The sequence below is a fragment of the Hippoglossus stenolepis genome, chromosome 12 (genome assembly GCF_022539355.2).
Source record: "Hippoglossus stenolepis isolate QCI-W04-F060 chromosome 12, HSTE1.2, whole genome shotgun sequence".
NCBI classification, from domain to species: Eukaryota; Metazoa; Chordata; class Actinopteri; order Pleuronectiformes; family Pleuronectidae; genus Hippoglossus; species Hippoglossus stenolepis.
Genome location: NC_061494.1, coordinates 9,295,406 through 9,318,362, shown reverse-complemented (window position 1 = coordinate 9,318,362; position 22,957 = coordinate 9,295,406). Strand labels below are relative to the sequence as shown.

Here is a 22,957-nt window from a genome sequence, read left to right as displayed (position 1 = left end):
GATTTTTTGTGATTTCAGTTACTTTTCCTGTAAAACCAGGTCGGTCATAAAGAATTACTGAGTCACAGTTGAAGTAAAAATAGCATTTTATGACCTCATTTGTTGAATTAATTTCATCCTCAGACGCCTGTAAATGAACAATATGGAGTGTAAAATGCACTAATACGATAAGACGCTACGTGTGCAGTGTGCACACCTATTCTCTGCCTGAGTTACTTCTCCTCTCAGTCAAAAAGAAGGTGCGATCCCTGTGAACGAGGTAGTTAAGGGGGCCCTGCTGCATTTCACATCAGTAGATTCATTGAAATGACAAAGCTAGTCAGAGACTAGACATCATCTGACATCAAAGTGTCTGGTTGCTAAGGGACCATCTGTTTCATAATGTACTCCGCTGAATTGGAATGCAGGTGCATATGCAACGGAATTATAAAGCTGCCCAAATCTGGGCATGCTCAGCTTTAAATATTTCAAGTGTTCATCAAAAATAATGTACTGGGGGTTTTGTCAAATGCAAAAAATGAAACACAAATAAGCAAACAGCTTGTGAGTGCTATAAAGCTCCTTCCAACTAGGATGATTATTTTGTCCTCCTAACACATGTACCATGAATGGCTCCTTCTTCTCTGGTACTTTTCCTAAAGCAGATGGTCCACAGCGACTGGTTCACAGAGACGAGCCGGTGTGTTACTTCCTTTAACATATAGCAGAACAAGCTCAGACGCTGTTGTTCCTCCACCCGATATGCATATCTCCGTCTGAATGTTGCATTCGTTCAACCACACACTGTAAAGAAGTGCTATTTTGTTTCAGGGAAATCATACATCTTAGAAACTTCGGCCTTTCCTTTAGACTGAGTGGTCTTTATACTGTATATTCCATGAGAAATAAGCATGGCAGGAAGAGTGACGTAAACAAATGAACACACAGAGCTAAGTTCTTATTAAAGATCCACACTTGATCAACAAAAACAGAAACACTAAAATGTGATGCTTGTCTATTTGAGGTTTTACAGTACAGGTACATTTTGTTAGGTTCTCCTAGCACCTTTACCATAACACCTCAAATAGACAAGCATCAAATTTTGAGCACCGAATAGCTTGTCCAGCTCACTTGATTCACATATCGATGACATGACCACAGCAGCTGCTCGTTTCATTGTAAACATCCGTTGTCGCTAACGTCCGTTGTGGTTATGTTTCTCCGTTGTGTGGCTTTTGCATTCGTGTTGCAGCTTTTGCAGTCGTGCTGTCACTTGTGTATTTGTGTTCCGTCTTGGCCATCGTACACATAATTCCAAGTAGCCATGCACAATGATGACTGCTCTGTACTAGAAACACATCCTTATAAATACCTGCAGGTACATCTTCAAGCACACGCGTCTCACAATAAACTCAGACCTTTTCATTAAATCTCCTCCTCTTCCCACACACTACAATCAGCACTGTGAGCCACTCATCTCACCAGCAGTTGCTTCAGTCTACTTCAGTATGAATCTAGCTACTGGGCTGACGATTTTACAGTCCTTTCATATCGACGTCTTCTGAGTGTATCTTTAATTCCATTACCTGCCGTGATTCTGTGCTTTCAGATTTGTTATGATGGGCACCTGATGACGACAAATATTATCTTCTTGAAAAGGCTATGAATACTAAATTTAGGATGCTGTTTTTCTTCCTGTAGCCAAAACTGTTTGAGAATGAGACAGCATTTGCTTTGGAAAATGACTGGCACTGATCCTAATCAAGGGCTACAAGGAAATATGTCTATAATACATCTCCGTGGTTTAAATGAGGATCCAAAGGATTTGAAATTGACAGTTAAATTGGATAAAAACAATATATTTGATATATAGACATCTGTGGTGTATAATTTGGATTGTTTGGGATGTATAGTCAATAATATGGTAATATTTGAACTTGAGTTGAAAGTGATGCTCAGTGTTTTGTGGCTTGTTTGTGAGTCCTGACGTGATTAGCTATTTAAGTAAAGTTAATTACATCCTCAGTAACAATGTGTGCAGAGAGATATGCATACATTACTTTAAGTCATTTGTCATTCTGTGGTGTGGATATTAATCATGCATGCTCAGTGATAGTTAACCTGATGTGAAACTTGACAGTTTATTCAGGGAAACTTCGTCGACACGGTTCAATCTGACAGTCACCGACGCTACACATGTTTATGTTTTGACCATTTCAATATCCCTGCAGGCTGTTTTGTAGGCTAAATATTTACTCTGTGTCCTTTTGCTGTATCTAATTTCCATGCTTTCGGTCACATACGCCCGTGTCTGAATTAAACTCCTGAATGAAACAGGTGGTTAGAGCAGCTTTATGAACGTCTTTGCGATTGGGTTTTAATTGCAGCTTTTGAAAAGAGGCCTAGTCATTATTGGCTTGTAGTCATTCCCTATATAATTCGCCCAGCCTTGTTTCCAGGGCTGATTTTCAACCGTGATCTTTGAATTATTTCACTTTCATGACAGGATTAAATCATTATTTCTCTCGTTTTAAATCAATGTTAGAAATATATCAACCCACACACCATGAAGTGTACTTTTTTATAGGAGGCATTAACAGTTAGAACTTGTATTTGCTACAGGTTCCTAGTGTTGTCTGGAATATGAACAGATCCCACTCAAAGTGCTCAAATGCAATGTCAGGAAATGTGGAATGAAGTAACCCTGACCTGGCTCAGTTACGTTATTTATGTGTGCGTCCAAATCATCAGACATTGAGATGACTCTGAAATAACTGCTCTGGTGTATCAACAGAAAAAAATTCACATATTTATATTTTTTCATCACAATTTAAAAATAAATAACCGGGGATGTCATCATAAGATTGGCAGCAGTGGTAACTGGAGATGAAAAGGTGGCATGAAACCCTCAGCATGACACCCGGCTATGATCAGTGTGTTATTAGATCAAAATGAATATTAAAGCAGTAAAAGTGATGCCAAATCAGTGAAATCCCTGCTGCTTGGATTTAACCCATAGGTCTTTAATACTGTTTACTATAAACATTCCTCTCCCCCCACTGCTTCTCCACCATGACGTCCAGCATGGAGACTCACAAGTGGGGCTAAGAGGGAATATCCAATGACAGACACCGTGAGGACTTAAGATACAAGACATACATGAGAGAAATATACAGATTTGAAACAAACAGGCTAGTCTGGCCTGTAGTGTATCGTAGCTCACTGTCCTTCGTAAACTGTTCATTAATCCTGCCTTCTGCAAAGATGAAGCAATTAAAAGGTCCAAACGTTTACGAAAAATGCACAAAATCTTTGAGCCAAATCTCGAGTCGAAGTCGGCATTTGAAAAAACTGTGGAACAATCAAAAATCCCGTCCAAAATGGAATGTGTGAAAAGACAAGCGAAGTGTGTTTTCTTCATTTGACCATAGGGAGAGGATAAAGATAACAAGGCAGGGAGACAGTAGCACTACAGTGGCAGTGTCTTTTGGATCTGAGCCTGGAGAACCATTATCCATTCTGTCCATCCTCTCAGGCTCCGAGGGCAGACCAGACACACTGGGGTGACAGAATCAGGAGGAAAATGAGAAAAATAATTGGAAGGTCAGATTTGATAATGGCCACTCCAGTGAAAAACAATCTCTTAATTGGTATATGGGCCGTTTGGTGAGTTTTCAAGGTAAAATGTGAAAGCACTCATTATCCTCTTTCCTGCTCGCAGAAGCTGCTGCTGCCTTGCAGGTCACGGCGCAGATATATTCGGCCTTGGTTCAGTGTTGAGCCGTGACACGAGGCTTCTCGGCTTTTTGTTGGACCCAGGCTCCACTCTAATGAGCCATCGGAAAATAATAACAGCATGTTATGTGGAGATATTTTAGGTGAGGAGTAAAGTTGTGTTTGAGAATAACAGGTGTCAATGTACTTGCCTTTTTCTCACACTTTTTTTTTTCTTCCCACTTTTCAAATAACAAGTTGAAATGTCACCTTCCTCAGTGAACTTTTCTCTTCTTCTCAGATCCTCTCAGTTAAACTCATCAGGTTGCAGCATGGGTGCGAGGCTATACAGTGGGACTGAGAACACGTAGCCCCCCCTCTCTCTCCTCTCTGACCGTGAATCCCACTAAAGCCCTGGTATCACCTGTGAGAGCTGGGAACTCGGCTCCGGGAGCCACAGTGAGTGCTGAGCGGCAGAACGAGTGTCACCCTGCAGGACAAGTCCTTTCATCAAGCCTCCCTCTTAACCTAACCCTGCCATCTGGGAAAACAGATGATACTAATGTGGGATGGCTCCCTGTCTCCTGGCAACACACACACACACACACACACACACACACACACACACACACACACACACACACACACACACACACACACACACACACACACACACACACACACACACACACACACACACACACACACACACACACACACACACAGCTCCCATTGTGCTACACTGTCCCTGCCACCCCCGGGAGTCACAGGCACCTCTCATTACGCAAACATAACCACAGTGATGGACAAAGACAGGTACGCAATGACACGGGACCGTTTACCAGCATGATAGGAATTTTAAGGATTTGATGCTTGGCCAAGAATCAAGAGGCACCCAAAAGTTTATCAGCAAGTTGCGACGCAGCAGACGGTGGCGGGTACACTTTTCTGTCGCTGTACCATATTATTAAAAAAAAGAGAATGACAGTGACAGTGAATGGGTGGTGGGTGGGAGGTGGAGGGTTACTTAGCTTTTGATTGCTTCTGCAGGAACTGGAGAGGAGCGACCTCTCTGAGACGCGAGGGTCAGACGGGGCTAATTAGTCTGCAGCGGCCCCTCAAATTTCTGCCCTGGGATATTAATGAAGTGATCCATAGGAAAACAGCTGCTCGCCACACTACACCCCCTTCCCACCCCTACAAGTCACTGCAGCTTCCAATCCCCTCGCCCCCCTGCTGCTCTGCGACTCTACCTAGGAAGGGCAGTGCTGTGCCAGGGAAGAAGCCCCATACGACTTCCTCCCCTGAGCATGACAGCTCCCGATCGATCGGCCCCGGAGCAGGCGGCGGATGGGGGGGGGCAGTGCAGCTGTGTGTGTGTTGCCATGCCAGGAGAGGGTGACAACAGCCCGGGTTTGTGTCCTACATCAACAGAAAGAAAATAATGTTTCCACAGGAGTGAGCACACAGGTTTGAGAAATAGTTGTCTTGGCTCCATATTTTATCTATTTCTGCCTTCCTGTGGAGAGTCAGCGCCTCACTGTCATGAGTAACTACTGAGGTAAAACTTATTACAGTCTTCACTGGCAGATCTGCTCAGAAGATGCCGTCACAGGCAGGATGTTTTCCTCTCATTCTTTTTTTTTTTTTACATCCACACAGCCCATATTGTAAATGTCACACCAACTAAAGTCTGTCTTTCACATACTGTATCTGTGAAAAAGCCTGGCTGGAGACATTCTTAACATCACAAGGAGATTTTTCAGACAGGGAAAAAGATAAAAAATATGCCTCGCTAGTTACAATGCATACAGCACGCTGCCTTCAGGACAACCTTTTGAGACGGAAAAATAAACAGAGTGACAGTGGCCACGAAGGCAGAATCGGCAAAATGGGCGGATCCACGTGACAAGCAGCAAAACAACCGATAAGGTTAAAACTATAATTGGTGCAAACAGGATCTGCTGTAACAGAAAATGTCTTAATTTTTTTTTTATTCATATAGAATGAAATGCATTAACGTTCATTTCCCATTTCCTTTATCACGGACAGCGATGTCTGTTGATGTCAGCACACTTGAAAATGAATTTTTCACTTAAACAAATGCCCTTGAATGAGGTGCGGGGGGTTAATATTCCCAGGGTGGAGTTTCCCCCTGAAGGCTGGGCCGTCATTTAGCTCGTGCAGGCTGAGGTCTTGAGGGATGCATTTAGCAGAGTGAAATCTCTGCCTTGTTACGGCTGTGACAGCTTATTCTGTACGCATCCACTGTGACTGCAGGGGGACCGGAGACACAGCTGAGGGCCAGCAGGCCGGTGTGAATGAGAGCACCTCAGCAACTGAAGGTGAGTTGTTGCGAGAGGTCACTGTATGAATACTGAATGAGTCACACGGGTCCACACAGCACTGAATCAATGAGACTTTCATGACCATGACGATGGCAATGAAAACATATATATACATGCATTAAACTCTCAAATACAGCAGAGCAAAAAAATCCTAAATAAAAAAATAACTGAGCTTTTAAAAAATGATTCAAAAGCTTTGCAGATGGCATTGGTAGTGATGAGTGCTCGTGCGGAATAATTCCTACATCTTATGAGTCTTAACAAACATTTCCTGTCAGAAGACAGTGGTGGATCCGCCGACCACTGTGAACATTATGAGCTTGTTTTGATGATCTGCTGAGCTGCAATCTGTGGGTAAACAACTGCCAGTGGTTCCCAGTAATGACACTTTTTTACAGATGCCATGTGCCACCTTCCCAAAAGCACATCCATTACAGCGGGGGTGTCGAGAATGTGACCCCATCTCTCTTTCATCTTCACACCTCTTAATGAACAGTCACTCCCATCTCCTCCTGGAACTCTTTCCTCTTGATTGACTTCTTCATTTTCCCAGCCTCCGTACAGTAGCGTGATGGCAGCCGTGGTTTGGGCCCCCGAAGTCAAACCCCCTTGATGAGAGAGTTAACCCCTGGTTGGCTCTGATTTCCTGGTAAACACTGCTGTGTCTGTGGTTCATGCGTAATTGAACAGTATTGATTCTAAGGTCTGGGGGTGACAATAATGAGGTCACATATCAGGCGACAGCAAACACAGGCTGTGAGGACAGCTTACTCACACGCACACACACGCACACACACGCACACGCACACACACACACACACACACACACACACATTCCTTTCACCTATACACTCCATGATAGCATCACTATCCACTGTCTTTGGCAGCACTTGCTGCTGCTCTCCTTATCTGCCTCGCTGTCAATACAGACAACCCTCGGCTCGACCGGGGGCATGAGGCAGTATTGACATTCAGCTCAAACCCACAGCTCTGAGTGGAGTCCAGGGTGTTGCACATGAATTATTCATGCCTTGACGCCAGGGTGCTGAGCAACACCAGTGCCATCATAATTGAAACAATTGAAAAGACAATACCAGATGGGTCAATAATTAGACAGCAGGAGGGGGAAACTCGATCCGGACGCTCCCCTGCTTGCCCTGCCAACCTAACCACCGCACACAAGGAGGGGACCTTTAGTGGCCTGTCCTGGTTCCCTGCAGCGCACAGCCATGTGCTGCATAACATGATAAATTGTGTGTGAATATGTGTATGTGTGCATGTTTGTCTGTGTATGTGCAATTATCTGGAGAGGAGATTGCACACTTCCACGAGGACATCACCTCTCACACGGCGCCGCAGCAGCAGTGGCTTGTTCCTAACAGTTCCAGACCAAAAAGTGCTGGATAAGCAAACTTTGCGGATCAGTAACAACTGCCAGAAACAGTCCCTGTGTATTGTTTGTCAAAACACTGTTGTCCGGGATTAGCTTTCTGATGTTATTCATTGCTGTCTCTCGGCCTGTGGAAAACAGAGGCAGGTGACTGATCCTTCCCTCCAGCCGTGCACTTTCATAAATCCATACCGAGGGCTCCCAGCAGATCCATTACACTCACTGGTCTCCTGGCCAGAGCAACGACTCAAGGTGATCACCATAAAACTCCACACCGCTGAGCCATTCCTCACCTTGCAATGCCTTTAAAACAACCCGGGAAACAGGGGCAGCATGATGGCAGGAACAGCAGCACCTCAGGCCAACATTTGTTTTTATGACATATGTTGGCCCGAGCAAACATGTCTGGGTTTAAAGTCGATTTGAAGTCATTGCTAAATAAATCTTTGATTTGATTATATATAAAAATCCGTTACAGGTTTAATTGCTGTGGGCGAAGAGGCAAAGTCGGAATTGAACTATTTTCTCCATTTTCCCTTGTTTGTTGTTCAAAGGGATATTTGAAGTGGGTTGTTTGAGGTATTTGTGCATAATGAGTTTTTATTGCGTGCAGTAGATTTGGGTGAGTGTGCTGCTGAGCCGTGTAGTGCTTAGGACTTGGGCCAGCAGCAAAAATATAATTGTATATCCACCTAGGAAAACTAATAGTAGTTTAATTGTGTGCTAATTTTGAATAATTTCACCACTTTATCTGGACGTCAGACAGCCCTTTCGTTTGGCACTACAATTTCTCAACTTTTGAACTGGTGAATGTATTTTCTGCATGCACACCATGTTACACCGCGGCCACAGATCAGCGGTATGGGTCACAGTCCCGGGGGTTTGTGGACAACGGGTGAAAGAAAATAAAAATGAGTGATTATGACAGCGACGATGAAATGCTGTTCAGTGTGGATACAAGGGGATGCCTGTATGAACCAGAGTATATCCTGTTATTGCAGATATGAGAAATATAAGACCTTCATCAAGTCTCTTAATATCGCTGGATATGAACTCTTGTTTTGTTTTTTTTTACATAAATGGAAAGTATTATATTACACAATCAGCAATAAAACCTCCGTATCATATCTGATGATTTTCCCCCCATGCTGCGTTTGGCTGTTATATAAATTGCTGAATTACCACAGAGAATAACTTAATTACTCTGAAAACTAAACAACTTCAAGACATAAAGCTGTACAGATGTAAAACTTGGCCTTGTGGTGTGAGCGATAACAGGATCAGGGAAATAAAGAAATTAATTAGAAATTTCAGGTTAGAAAATTGGACTATAAAATCGACACACATTTATGCAAACTTTAATTTCTTGGGAGCATATTGACTGAGACGGCACTTAAGCCGGGGCAGTGTCAACTGTGGGAAACTCCCCGAACACCATAATGTTATCAAAAAGAAGTTATATTTGCCTTTTTTTATGGAGTCTCATTTCCGTATTTCTCAAAAGTGGTGCCCCTGAAAGCACATATAAGCTCCTGTGTATTGGTCCCATTACCCATTAGGCTTTATAGAGAGCCATATGCACTTTTACGGGAAGGTTAATGGATTTTAAGGACCGCAGCGCAGGTCTAAATCCACAGCATTAAACCCGAGAATGGCAAACGGGGATACACACAGGTCACACGATTATATTTAGGAATAAAGGAGCGTATACTTTACTAACTGGCAACCCCCGTGTCGCTATCCTTCAGGAGAGGGATTCTCAGACGTGAAGTTAAAAACAGGAGACAAAACCTGTCAACATTTACAATCCTAAAAGCCTAATGAGCGGAAGTAACCATGGCAATTTAGGGAAAAGAACATCAAAGACCGGGGTGCAACTATTTAGGCAGGCTGTATTCATGCATAATTAGCTGTGAAAATGGCACAACAGGAGTCTGTTACTCCCTGTTCTTAATTAGTTTTTAGCCTTTTTCTTGGAGGAGAGGTAAACAAAGGCGTCAGATTGAAACTCTGCTTCTCTTCTCCAGACAACAACCCTGTCAACAATGGAGACGTGTTAGTATCAACCATAAACTGTGCTCTGTTGTCCTTAGGGAATCAGTGGCAGTGTTCTGTATTGGCCTTATAGTCTGTGACATCCGCCTGCTAAACACTGCAATGCTGCAAAGCAAGGCAGACGAATATTAAAATGGAGCATTTGATTAAATTTGAATTAAGACGGCGAGTTAATGAGAGAAATTGTTCACGCACACAAAGAAAACCCTCATCTCGAAAGACAAAGAATTATTTTTTTTTAGCATCCAACAATATGAACACAATCTGTGAATAAACCGTGCAAACGCATTGGTTTGAATATCTACTTCTGGAATAACATCACATTGAACTTCCTGACTCAGCAGCCGTTTGTGTAAGACTTCACTATCCATCGATTTCAGATCAAACTGCTCAGGAAATCCTACGAGGCTATGAACAAAATATCAAATAAATGTGAAATATCTTTTAAGGTAAAAGCGCAGGCTACTTTCTTTACTCTAACTTGGCATAGTAAAAACAATGTAAAAAGGCAATGACTCCATATTCAATACTAAACAGGCTGAGTAAAATGTGTGGTGAATTTAGAAGGATTTTGTGATGTTTGGCTATTTAGATATTTAGTATTTCAAATCCATTTCAAATTGTTAATCGTTAAAATGATATTACAGCATCTGCACCAGCCATTGAAGGATTTTAATTACAGAATAGTTGAAAATCAGGTATAAAATTGGTGAAGTAGCCCTTTAATCTGACGAGGTGACATTATGCATACACATTGGTAAAATAGTTGGATTTTATTTTGTATTACATCCATCCACAATCATGGCTTTATACAAATGTGTCCCGATCATCTATGTCATGAACAAATACAATTCAACAATAAATCACATTAAAAAAACTAAAATAAAAATCTAACTGGCTTTGGCAGCCACAGCACTGCAGCAGTGATGGTTGTCTCTGCCTCTCTCTCCGTGGGTAAATGTGCCACCACTGGGTGATGAGTCCTTTCTAACGACAGCCTTCATTAGGCCTGGCTTACTCATGGACAGATGGGAGCTGTTTGTGATGGGGAGGCAGGACTGCATCAGAGCTGCTGCCACATTCCACTTCAAACCTGACCTTCCAGTGGTCCCACTTCATCTGCCACCCACAAGCCCCCTCCTGATGCATCACTGTCATTTTAAGACCCTGCTGCCCCCCCCACCCATCTCAACCAAACAACCGGCCTGCCACACAGGCTGTAGCTGCTCCTGCACCCCATTACTCCTAAAGCCCATCACCTCCTATTTTCTGCCATTTTCATGGCTAAGACCACCACCCTTTCTTTCTTTCTGCGAGTGTTTACCCAATCACTCACAATGCCTCGCCCCTTCTAGTTTCCTGGTGATGAATGACCGTTGGCCGTCTCACTGACAGCCCGGCAGCTGATGCCACATAATTACAGTATCACCGTTTAGGCAAAATTACCAAATTACTCCAGTCCTCAAGAGGCCTGGGTGACTGACAGACCAGCCAACAAAGGAAACACAAATATCTGAAAAGAGTGGAGCACAGAGGACTACTACAGACGAGCAGTGAAACTAGGTTTGCTCTGTTCATTGAGAGTGCATCTATTATAGTCCCCGAGAAGCCAGACACTGAGAGTTGATGAGTCTAGGGAAGAGAAGCAGATGCAGCTTCTTTTCCCTCATAAATAATGTAAAAAAAATAAACATTGGGCCTCTCCTTGATATTCAATCTTCTTCAATCATTAATTCATCTTGAAATTGTTGTGAGTATAACTCAAAACAACTTTCATCCCAAAAGTGAGGTCCGACCATTATCCTCCATGCATCAAAGTTTTATTACTTTTTTTAACACAAAACTTTATAAGAGAAATGTTTCTCACCTTTCCTTAAATTCTTTGTTTGATATTTATCAACAAAAACAGGAACAACAGAAACTGCCACATCACAAAGTACAGGTTTCTCGTTGAAAACTTAACAGCTTAATAATAACTGATAGACTGTGAAAGGGCCACCAGACGAAAACACTAAAACAACCCAAACTGCCTGAGAACGTCTGAGGTGGAGGCTCTCTGGTGGACCGAGTGTGCGTGAAGTGATGAAGTGACATTTATGATGTGAGTGCTAACAGTGAGCAGTAGAGACGATGTTGATTTAGCACCGTGTGTGTGTGAGTGTGTGTGTGTGTGGTTGGGACTGCGATGGCCACCAGGGTCGAGTTTAGCCCCGCTAATTTATCTACTACAACAAAGGATTTCATTCAGTGCAGCCTTGAATCCAAAACGAGGGGAGGTGGTGGGAAACACCTTGTAACAATCACACTGTCTCCATTTGATCCATTATGTTGAGATAAGGTACAGTCTGTTCAGCTGCCTGCCGCGTCGGCCGTTTCATTTGTGAGGAGCAAGGATAACAATGAGAAACAATGCAGCGCTGTTGCACAGAAGTAAAAACTACATGGTGGTCAATCATAATAAAGGTCCTAAAATAGTGATGAAAACCACAGGAATAACCCAGAAGAGGAAGTTCAGACCTGCACTATTTTTAAATCTCCAAGCCTAGTGTGTTTCAAATGCTAATGCTGCAGGACACATTTAAATCCATTCACGCTTGAAGCAAAACAGTGAAACGTCTCCTCAGTCTGACTAAATCCTTCCCTGTACACTGCAAGTTTTACACAAATTACAAATGATGGTCCGTCTGATGGCCGCCTGGAAGTGTCGGCCCCGGCTGCATGTGATTGGGCCGGAGACAAAGTTAATAAACAAGCTCGGCAGAATGATAATGTTCTGGGGGTAATTTAATCAGAATGAGCTATATGTCATTTACTAATAGTGGGTACTTTGCTGTGATTTATCGGTGTTTGCCGAGTGGAGGGAGACGGAACAGACGGCCAGCTCTCCCACAGTAAATAGGGCATGGGAAAGACTCCTCACGCTATCAGGGAGAAAAATTGACCACGGGCTGATGATTAGTATTATTAGCACAGGTGCAGCTACAGTTAATGCCCGGGACTCTCGTTTCGTACTGAGAGGGAGCACTAGATAAAGAAGGAGGTGAGCTGAGCGAGGGTGCGTCTCCCAAAGGTGCCGTGTCTGTGGTCCCATAAGTTCCACTGCTTGCAACTAAAAATACTGAAAATCCGATTGCCGCTGAGCGCACATTTTGAACCAGCCATCGGGAAGTTTGCTGCAACATCTGCTCTGGATCTCTCGCTGTTGGGGGGCATGTGTACAGCTGCCATGCTTATCAAATGAGTTCTAGTCTGTAATTGAGCTGCTCAGCTTTGTCATTAGTTACTATTGCAGTGCCCGTTCTGAACCTGCCTGTTTGGAACGGGCTGTTTGTTTGGCCTGTGGTGATGCTGGTTGCAGTTTTCTCCCTGGAACTCTTAAAGTGACCTGCAGTAATTCAGCCGCACCGAGTAAAGAGCGGCAGCGGGACTCAGTCTGCAGGACTCAGTCTGCAGGACTCAGTCTGCAGGACTCAGTCTGCAGGAGCCTGAAGCTGCTATGCAAAGTTAGTGAACCTTGACTTGAACCTTGATGTGGAGAATCAGTTGTTGTTGTTGCCGATGGTGTGAACGCGCCGCTGTTGTGTTCACTCTTGTTGATGCTGCTGCTGGTGGCGTGTGGTTTATGAATATCGAACGTATCCCATGTTGACACTGAAGGCTACTTCCATGGACCCTTGACCATGCACAGTGTGAAGCCGATAAGAAGAAGGGTTCTGGAGATATGTGAGCCACAGATAATATCTGTGTAATACCAATAGGAACATCAGTACTTTAAGGTCAAGAGCTATTTAATAGGTTATTAAATTATTAGGATGACTCAAGAATCATATCCTTAGAAATGTTGAACTAAATGAAGTTATGAAACTGTATCTACTAAGTCTGATGTCGCATGGTCACATGATAAGCATTCCTTCATACATTTAGTATGAATGCTTTAGTGTGATTATCACTGATAATCTTCATTTGAGCTTAATATGAATAAACAGGAGACTGTTTTAGCAAATAAAGGTAAAAGAAGAAAACAAATTATATAATCTATTGCAATACAATGCATACTCTCACTAAGAATACACACAATACTATAGTTAGTATAGGTTGTAGTCTTTCCTAAGAGGATAAATACACAATATATCTACCTTCTTATTTAGAGATTGAAAAGGACAATAGGATGAAAGGTTTTATATAAACAAAAAACTATGTATATATATTTTAGTCAGTGTATATGAGAGATCATTGAAATATTGCTGTAATGCTGCCCATTCACAATGTCTTGTGCACATGTTAAGCAGATACGTAAAAGAGAAAACACACCTGGTTGTAGGAGTTACAGATGGCGCGTATGAATTCACTGAATACAGGAGGCCTGCAGGGTCGTGGGGCAGCAGCAGCAGCAGCAGCAAGCACAAAATAAACAAATGGCTGAGCTGTGAGTTGTTCCTGTGAAGCTTGAGTGCAAATTGTAGAAGTGCGGTGAAGTGCCTGGTCATTGTAGACGGGAGAGCCGGCTGAGTGTTCTCGAAACAGTTAGCATCTAGTTTTAGATTAGAGAGTAATCTAAGGTCTGCCAGCATTTTGATGCAGCATGGATAAGGTTATGTCTGCACACTATCAGAGTGGGCTGGGTGGAAGCAATACTCCAAAGGCTGAAATCTATAACCCTACAACTGATAAGTTGGAGTGAAACGCGGTGCCAATGTGAATCCCAATGAGCACTATTTCTCTGGAGGGACCAGTAAAAGTATTTTCTTTGCTCGGTGACATTACACACAACTGATACAGTATCCACACAGCACATGAGGAAGTAACGGATCCATACATGTTAAAAGGTAGAGGCAATTCTTTTTTTGTCACTGTTGGTTGAGGCACAAGGAAATAAGCACCGAGATTAAAATGGAAAGAGGACACTGCTGACAGCAACACGATAAAACAAAATGTCGGCCCCTCTTGTTTGTATCCAAATATGATTCATTATTTAAAGCATATACTTAGAGCTCAAGCAATAATGGGTAGGGGGAGAGAGGCAACACAAACAATAAACAGTACAGACGTTTTGAACTGTCAATCTAAAGTAACCCCGGGGAGGAAAACAAAACTGGGTAAAAGATTTCAGATGAAACTGGAGAGGGGAAATAAACAGTGTCTATCTGAAAAAAAGTTCCTCTGGGACATTAACTTTCTCGAGCAGACCTCTAGTTTGAACTCTCGATACCTTCTAGGTCCACAGCTAGGGCTGAAATGTGCAAGTAAAGATTAACTTGCAAGGTCTTTGCTTAAGGTTATTAGTGTGGACCTGTGGAGCAGCGAAATGAACGATAAGATTATCTGCAGATCATCCTCAGCAAATAAAGAAATATATTATTTATTGTTAAATTAAAACAGAAAAACATGTTCTAATTCCCCCTTGGCCTAAAAGCTTAAAACACCTATCTTTTTTCTTTTTTTTTTGCAGTTATTTATTGGTTCTTCTTGATTAAAAAGGTAAAGACTTACATAGTGTGTCCTGTTAGTTTTATTGAATAAACAGCAACGTTTCCAGTATATTAAAATCTAGGTTGATATTCAGGATGATTATATGAAAAATTCTCCAGAGAGCTCTTTTGATTCTGCTTCCCTTTCTTTCCAGAAAAAAAACGTCAAACAACATCCCTGTTTGTTAAATGTCGGCTAATGTCTGGCCTGAGAAAAACACACAAAATGGAAATAATGCCACAGATAAGAACATCAGGCAACATGTTGTTTTTTGTGCGTTTCAGATAAAGTAACTGAGCCAGCGTGGGCTCCGCATTCAACATTTCTAGCATCTCTTCAGGTGAGAGTTACAAAGATGCTTTTTGAACGATTGGAAATCTTTTCATCAGATGCATCACTAGCCAAAAGCTTTATAGAAAATAAGGTCTGACATGAAATCACGAGAATACTGAGACACAGTATGATAAACACCGTTGCAAAGATTTCAGCGGTTTAAGTGGCGAAAAGACTGATGTAGCTGGTAAAGAGACAAAGTACATGTGCGATAGAAAGCCTGAACTTTGGAGAAAATACTTTACTTTAATAGTCACTAATGCAGGTTTGGAGAGGGCCGTTTGCTTGGCCTCTGGCTTCACTGGGTGCAGCTTTCTCAAACAGAAGTTTCCTGCACTAATTAAGCTATGGCAAGTAAGGACCAGCTGTGGACTTAGTGAGGCCATGCTCAGTTCACAGAGCCCTGAACTGGAGGATCTATTGTCATCACTGTTGCCGTGAAAGCTCTATTGTCATTATCAATGCATTTACAGTGAGTCCCAATCCCCACTGCCGCAGAACACCGATCGCCTGTTAATTCAGAATGTATTGAATGTCTTGTGTGTCCAAATTCACAACTACACCTCCGTGGGCCCCCAGAAACACTACAAAGTTAGGTAGGATGAAAGTTTTTTGAGATTACAAACAGTACATGCATACAGACAGTGTTTCCTCGCATTATACTAACATTATAGTAAGATTGTTAAATGTACAGAACGCAACTTCGGCCATTAGGCGTCTCTCAATCAAAACAATAACAACGGACCTCCTCTCATGATGTTGTGAAGCAGCATGAGAGATGCAGAAGAAAATCTACCTGACGTGACTCAGGCTCAACGCATGTTCACGGATGAGGAACTGCATTAAAGTTGTATTCATGTTACGCAGCAAAGGGGCGATGAATAATCCTGATCCATTGCCAGTGACCAATACAAACAGTGGGAGGAAAAAACAGCCGACTGTGCGTGACATATGTCGTTGACCCAGAAAGTTATGGCAGTAACGGACTCCACGGGTAAAGAGGAAATGACTAATTTAAAACGCGACCATATTGAAATATCCCCTTACCTTGAATATAACTGGGGATTTCTCTAATAATGTAAGAACACACCATGTGGAGGTGTTTGTATCTTTCCTTACAATCACTTGTAACTTCCATTCTTGGTGCATATTTTGTGGGAAAGTGTTATCCAGTTGTCACATATGATCACAAGTTCATATATTCAGTTCATAAACAAACTTAAATGGCGATATTGAAACAGTCATGGGCAATGTTGCAACACATCTTTCCACTCATATAGTCCTAAATGTGCGACTTAGCTCCTTGCACTCGACAACGTTATTTTCATTTGATCATTAATCTACGAACAGATGAGTAACTTGTCTAACATGAGGGCAAATAGACAATTTCCTTGTCAGATTGATGTAACAGACAGGTTTTTTTTAGGCTTTCCGCTATGGTAGGTGGGTAATTACTGTCATTGATTAATAATCCTGGGCCGGCCCCATAATAATCAGTCCCACATGTGCTCGGCCCTCTTCAAGGAAAAGCTCATTTGCCACTGGGATTCACAGCCTAAACTGCTTAGTGGGATGTAATGGAGAGCAATTTTCTTGTCTTGAGGAAAAAAAAAGGCTGAGATGGGGTGGGTTCATTTTCCATTGCCTCAGCACATCAAATCTCAAAACAAGGGCAACTCTGATTTCAGATCAACTGCTCTTTTCCCTGTGGGCAGTAAGTGGTTTTCCAGGACGCGAGGAAGCGTTTTATTGCTTACCACTTATTTTGAGTATTAGCTATAAATTGCTATTTTCTTCCAGTTCTTGAAAAAGTAACAAAAATTACCAGAACAATTCCTTGTCGAATGACACACAATACCTTGCGGGTGATAACACTTCAGACTGCAAATAATCCTGTCGGAGTTCATAGTGCGATGGATGGTTTATTTCCACGCGTTGTTGGCAAAGTCAGAAGATGTCAGCTGGAGGTGCAGCGTGAAGCCGTTTACAGTTTGTTCTCCATTACTCTGAGTTTAGACTTACTTATTTTCAATTATATGCAATGGATTTGAGTCCAGCGAAGGGGGGGTCCCCGAAGAAGAGTCATATCCTCTGAGAGATTTATGTGTTTACAGAAAATTTGTGAAAAGCAGCACAATGTTCAGGCGAAACTGGGAAGAGAATGCCCACGTTGGAAATGGTGCGCTGTGCCAACATGTGAACAGTAAACGGTCCATCTGTCTGTGTGCTCCTCGCTCTTGGAAGAGTAGTCGAGCCACCATCTGCAGATATGCGTCAGCAGAAGCGATTCCGCATGCGATGAGAATGTGCATTTCGTGGCCTGCAGATACAGATGCCTTCAACTTTGTGAATACATGTCTCAAAATATCAATGCGCTTGGTGATTTAAAATTGTTCAAATGAAGATAAGAGTTATTCTTTTTTTAAAACCTTCCTTGCACACAAGTTGGTCCAGTGTGCATTTGCATTTGGCATCTGACAACCTCAAATCAGTCTGTGAAAGCACAATAAAATGCTGCATCCATTCGGAATCAGGGCGTAAAGGCTTTTTGCTGAGGTTAATTATTTGATGATACAAATATCAACGCTCATTATATGTCCATTTTATTCATTTTACGCTTTATATTTAATCCACAAGAGCTATTAGCATCACATTAACTTTCAATTAATCTAATATACACTTCAATTCCACTGAAAACTTTTAACCTGCATTGCTACGCCTACATGTAACATCACTGAGTTTAGGGAAATTCAAAAATGGGGAAATTGTCTGTTGTCATGTCTGTTTACTTTGTTCGGCGGTGAGGGGGTGGACAGACTATTATTTGAGATTTCATAAACCAAACAGATTGTTGTTTGCAGTCGCGGCAGCTTTATAATGCGTGTGTAGGTGGAACAAATCAGACAGAGATGGAAATTAATGGGAAAAGAACAAAAGTCCAAACAGTGGGTAGATTTCGGGAGCGAGTGAGATCTCTCGTCAGAACGTACAAACTCAGAGAAATGTCAAGCGGCTGTCAGTTTGCCACGAGCAGAAGAGAGAGAGAGAGACAATGCTGATGATGACAGTGATCAGAGTTGGAAGATAAGAGGCTGATACCGGCTGTGAGTAAAGATAGCTCTAATATGAAATAACATCACGTAAAAGAAGAAGAAAAAAGGAAAGAACTGACTGTTCCCAGTAAAGAACTACACAATCTATAACGAGTTATCAGCACAGAGAAGGTGTTGTGCCCGGAGATAATTACAACAACGGTACCCAGTGGCAGTGTGATTGCTCCCAGATGACATTGCAGGTTATTAAATTGTCATGGTGCACCCTGTTTTGGCGGCGCAGACACTTGAACCGGCTGCCCACAAGACTGACTCACAGTTTATCTGCTCCATTTGTTTGACATCTTTACGACATACCATATTAACACAACCTAATTTCATCTGGGCCTCAATGTCTTCTCTTGGCTGTCTCATGGAAATCCTTCAGGGTTAGGTTAGGACTGCTGGGACGTTCGTCTCGACCGAATTACACCAAGTGACATTTCTTCTATACCATCGTGCTGCCTCGTCCCCAGTCTGAGAGGAGAGAAGCTTGTAGCAAACTTTTGAAAGTGACGCAAATGTGTTACCGACAATTACCAAAATAAAATTAGCTCAGAAATGATTACAAAAGTCAATCGGGAGGGGAGGTGACACACATACACACACACACACACACACACACACAGCACAAACTTTCTGAGACGTGCTAAAAAAAGATTAGATCAATGACAGGAGATAGAAAACAAAGGGAAGCAGTGCAGTCCCTCCTCTGATCAGTCGTGGCCTGACAGTAGGAGTTGTGTGATCCGTTAACAGAATAAATCAGGGATGAAAAATCAATCAAATTAAGCAACTAATAGCTCCCTTAATGTCTTTGTTTGTGTGCGGGTGACACTCCCATCACCCAGCCATACAACAAACACCAATCATATTCATTATCCTCCAAACAACAACTCCCCATATTATTACAAATTAGTTTTTCACAACTAATAAATTACGATTAAAATGTTTTTATTTTGGACATTATGGCACCCCACTCTGTTTTGGTCATTCGGTGCAGGTGCTCAGGTGTGCACAGTTTCATTTGTAACTCGTTCATGTTTGTCCAAACTTTATAGGAACTATGACCTCAATTTATTATCAAGAGCATGCGTGGAAAAAACACATTTTTGTTTCATGAACAGTGATTTTCTTGGTGGTTGTGGAGCCTTGGGTTTCAATAAACGAGGCCATTTCATAAAACAAAACAAAAAAGGAATGTAGATTAATGCCCCCTCCAATTTTTTTCCACCTAAATATTGACGTTCCCAGTGTGTTCAGGTGATGGAGCCCCATATGGCAGCAGGGAATCCCTGCAGGGCCGCTGGAGGACACATTACAGAACAAGCAGCAAAACAAATGAATTAATGGTACTCACATCTTGCCGGCAGATCATATCCACAGGTGATCTTGGCCTTGCCGGTGTCACAGCCATTTAGTGAGTGGCACTCATCATACAGACAGGACCCCGCCGCTTTGTGTATGCAGCCGTCGACTGAAACACAAACAGATGCACAAAGAGAGGTAAGAACGACCTGAGGAGAAAACATGCATATAATCAGACACGTGGCATATCGCAAAGCAGATGGGACGATTATCAGTTTGTCTGCTTTATCGTGTCAAAACAAGCAGCTGTTTAACGTGAACAGGAAACAAGCTGAAAATGATGTCCGTGGGTTTGATTCCTCGTTACTGAATCTCCACATTCTGAAATGATCTCCCTCGCTCTGCGGCGTCTGTCTGGGGGGAGATTGGGTCTGCCATAGTGCGCTGCGCCTGTTGCTGGTAAATATTGACGAGCTTTGGAATGAAATTAGCCGGGCGAGGATCTAATACCGCCTCCACACGCAGGGAAAATGAGACTGTTCTTCCTGTAATCCCTCTCCACTGTCAACAGAGATATACAGTCCGATCATTAACTGTATTTGCTACCCGGTGGTGGTAATCTTATATCTGTGCAGCTCTCTGCGGTGAGCCTGTTATGATGTGGATCTGCGTTCCGATTCCGTCGCACTCCCTATTGATGCGTGTGCCCCGGTTTTTTTCGACAAAGACCCCGCCCCCCCCCTAAGGTTTTAATTTTACCGGGTTAAGGCCACGATACACTTGATTGATGGCACGTCTTACACAAGAAGGCAGGGAGATAGAAATCCACATTATCCGTCTCTGAAAGCCTGACATCCCTCCAAGAGCATGTTATCAATCACACTGAAACATCATAAAATCCTCCTCAAGTTGTCCTGTAAAAATCCTCACAAGCCATTAGTGGATAACAGAGGCAGGAGGAGGAACAGAAGCAGTTGGACAAACAGACGTGTCTTTTCTTTGGCGTCTCTTTGTAAAAACTCGGCCGACGGGAAGAAAAAGCCTCAGACGAGCTTCATCCATCAAAGCTAAAACGGTTGGGAGTTAAGATGATCACCAGGATAACCGAGGTTTATTCTCAACTGATGAAAGAACAGAACTGAGGAACAGATAAAGTCAAATCTGAATATATTTTCCTGATAAAAGACAAAATGTGACTGATTATTTTCTCCACCTGTATTCTAATAATTATGCACATGCAGAGCTAGGAGAGTACAACTATGAAAACAGGCTGGAGATTAGTTATCCGCTATGTTCAAAAAGTGGAGCTTGCTTCACATCATCCGCGCAGACAAAAGGTCTTTTGATGAGGGATGGTCCTTTTCCTCAGCTCCTTTCAATTTCTCAGGGATGAGTCAACGACAACAGCTGGGCGGAAGATTTTCCAGCTCTATCAATCATCTTTAATGGACTGAGGGACAGGCGCCTGACAGAGACGAATCCTGATGGCTTTTCGAAAAAGTAACATGAGTGTGACAGTGATGTGGATATGAGGAGGGGGATCGCTCCGGTGACAATGGAAGCTATTTAACACAACACAGAGAGGATGTGGCGCTAGCTGTAAGCTTGGCATTTTTATAATGCGCACTGTGCAAACAAGATCATCCACGATCATCAGCCGCCATCATAATTGCTACTTAACATCTCGCAAACACGAATTGCTAAATGCACAGACTGAGCTGAAAGCTCGGGGAGCTTACACGCGTGAGCACAATCCTCCAGCCGAACAAAAACCTTTTTCCATTCTATTACTGCACCGACTCAATGAGATTCAAGCACCTAAATGTGTTCACCTGATAATGCGCCTGCATCACAGCGGTGACAGGACAGCCAATATGTTCTAATATCTGGATTCCTTCAGAGGCATTTTAGTCAGTGTGAGGTACGTTTCCCCCCCGGGCTTCAGCGCTACTTCAGTTTGACTTCTCATGTGAAGTTATAGTATGTGAATTCAATTCTTCATTTATAAATACTTCACTTTCATTATGTCTGGTTTGAACATACTTTTTGTACATTGTACATTAAAACTTTTGTTTTTATATAATCTAAGTATTGAGTATAGATTTTTGTGCTTCTGAATATATTATTGAAATGCAGTTTTCACTTTACAGCGTGATATAGAATATGAAAAGCCCAAGATTCACACAAGGGCTATTATTAATATTGTAGGTTTTAGCAGCCTGTAACATTTGGAAAAAGCTATTTAACAGATGCTTCTGTGAGTATATTCAACACGTTGCATTCTCTGGCTCCATCACATTTGGCCACTAAACTGAAGCAGACCAGAAAGCAATATGAAAAAAGAGAGACACCAAGAGTTGCACATTACATGACGGCTACATCTCGGATGAAAACTTGGCGATTTTTAAGTGCTAATTGCTTAGAGATCCTCAGTAATTATATTGGCTAATCTAGCTGGCTCATCCGCTATTTCAACATGCCAACTGGATTCAGTCTTTCAACAAAGCTAGCATTCTTCCATTAAGCTCCGCTAATGTGAAAATAAGTATATATAGAGAGAGCTGAACCGGGTTATGGTTTTATTCGAAGATTCCCGTCAGTACATTGGCATAAAGGATCGCGATGCTATTGACCCGATTAAAAAGTGTGCACAGGACACAATCAGGGATGCATTCAGGATGCATTGTTTCTAAGGTCTTTGTATCACTGAAATCGGATTTAATCGTCTATAGGCTAATTATTTGTATTCAAATCTTTTGTTATTAGAAATGATATTTGTGCCAAATAATTTTACATTTATAATAGATTATGAATTCCTTCTCTCTAAACGTGGGCTCGCCTAGGAGAGATTGTCATGGGGGAGGAGCAGCTATACATTCCTCTTAATTGCCACATATGAAATGCTTCGTGACACTTTAAGATGTTTGACAAGATGCATGTAATTTGAAAAATAGACCTTTATAAAGTGCAGGTAGTAGCAAATTGTACCATGCTTCATTGTTAATCCTGATCATTACTAAGTGGTTAAACTGTTAAATATGTGTAACTGATTTAAGGGCAAGGTCCAGGCTTGGTTTTGTTTTATATTTGTACTTATGATCCGTTTGAGAAAATAGGTGAAATAAAAATGGCCCTTTTTTCCCTTGATTTACGATTAGCCTCAAACGAACCAAGGAAATACAATCACACTATCTATAGTAGTGAGTTAAATAGCATATTTGTTTCCGTCCCATCATATTACATTGAATAAAACTTTTTTTGAATTTAAC

General features: G+C 42.2%; 1 protein-coding gene across 2 annotated transcripts in view; it reads right to left on the bottom strand.

Annotated features, from left to right (window-relative positions):
* macrod2 (mono-ADP ribosylhydrolase 2) overlaps nt 1–22,957 on the bottom strand; it is a 413,125-nt gene that overhangs the window by 219,740 nt on the left and 170,428 nt on the right. For both annotated transcript variants that reach the window (XM_035172644.2, XM_035172645.2), the window contains exon 5: nt 19,741–19,857. In XM_035172644.2, coding sequence (XP_035028535.1) covers nt 19,741–19,857 — 117 coding nt within the window. The remainder of the gene's footprint in view (nt 1–19,740; nt 19,858–22,957) is intronic.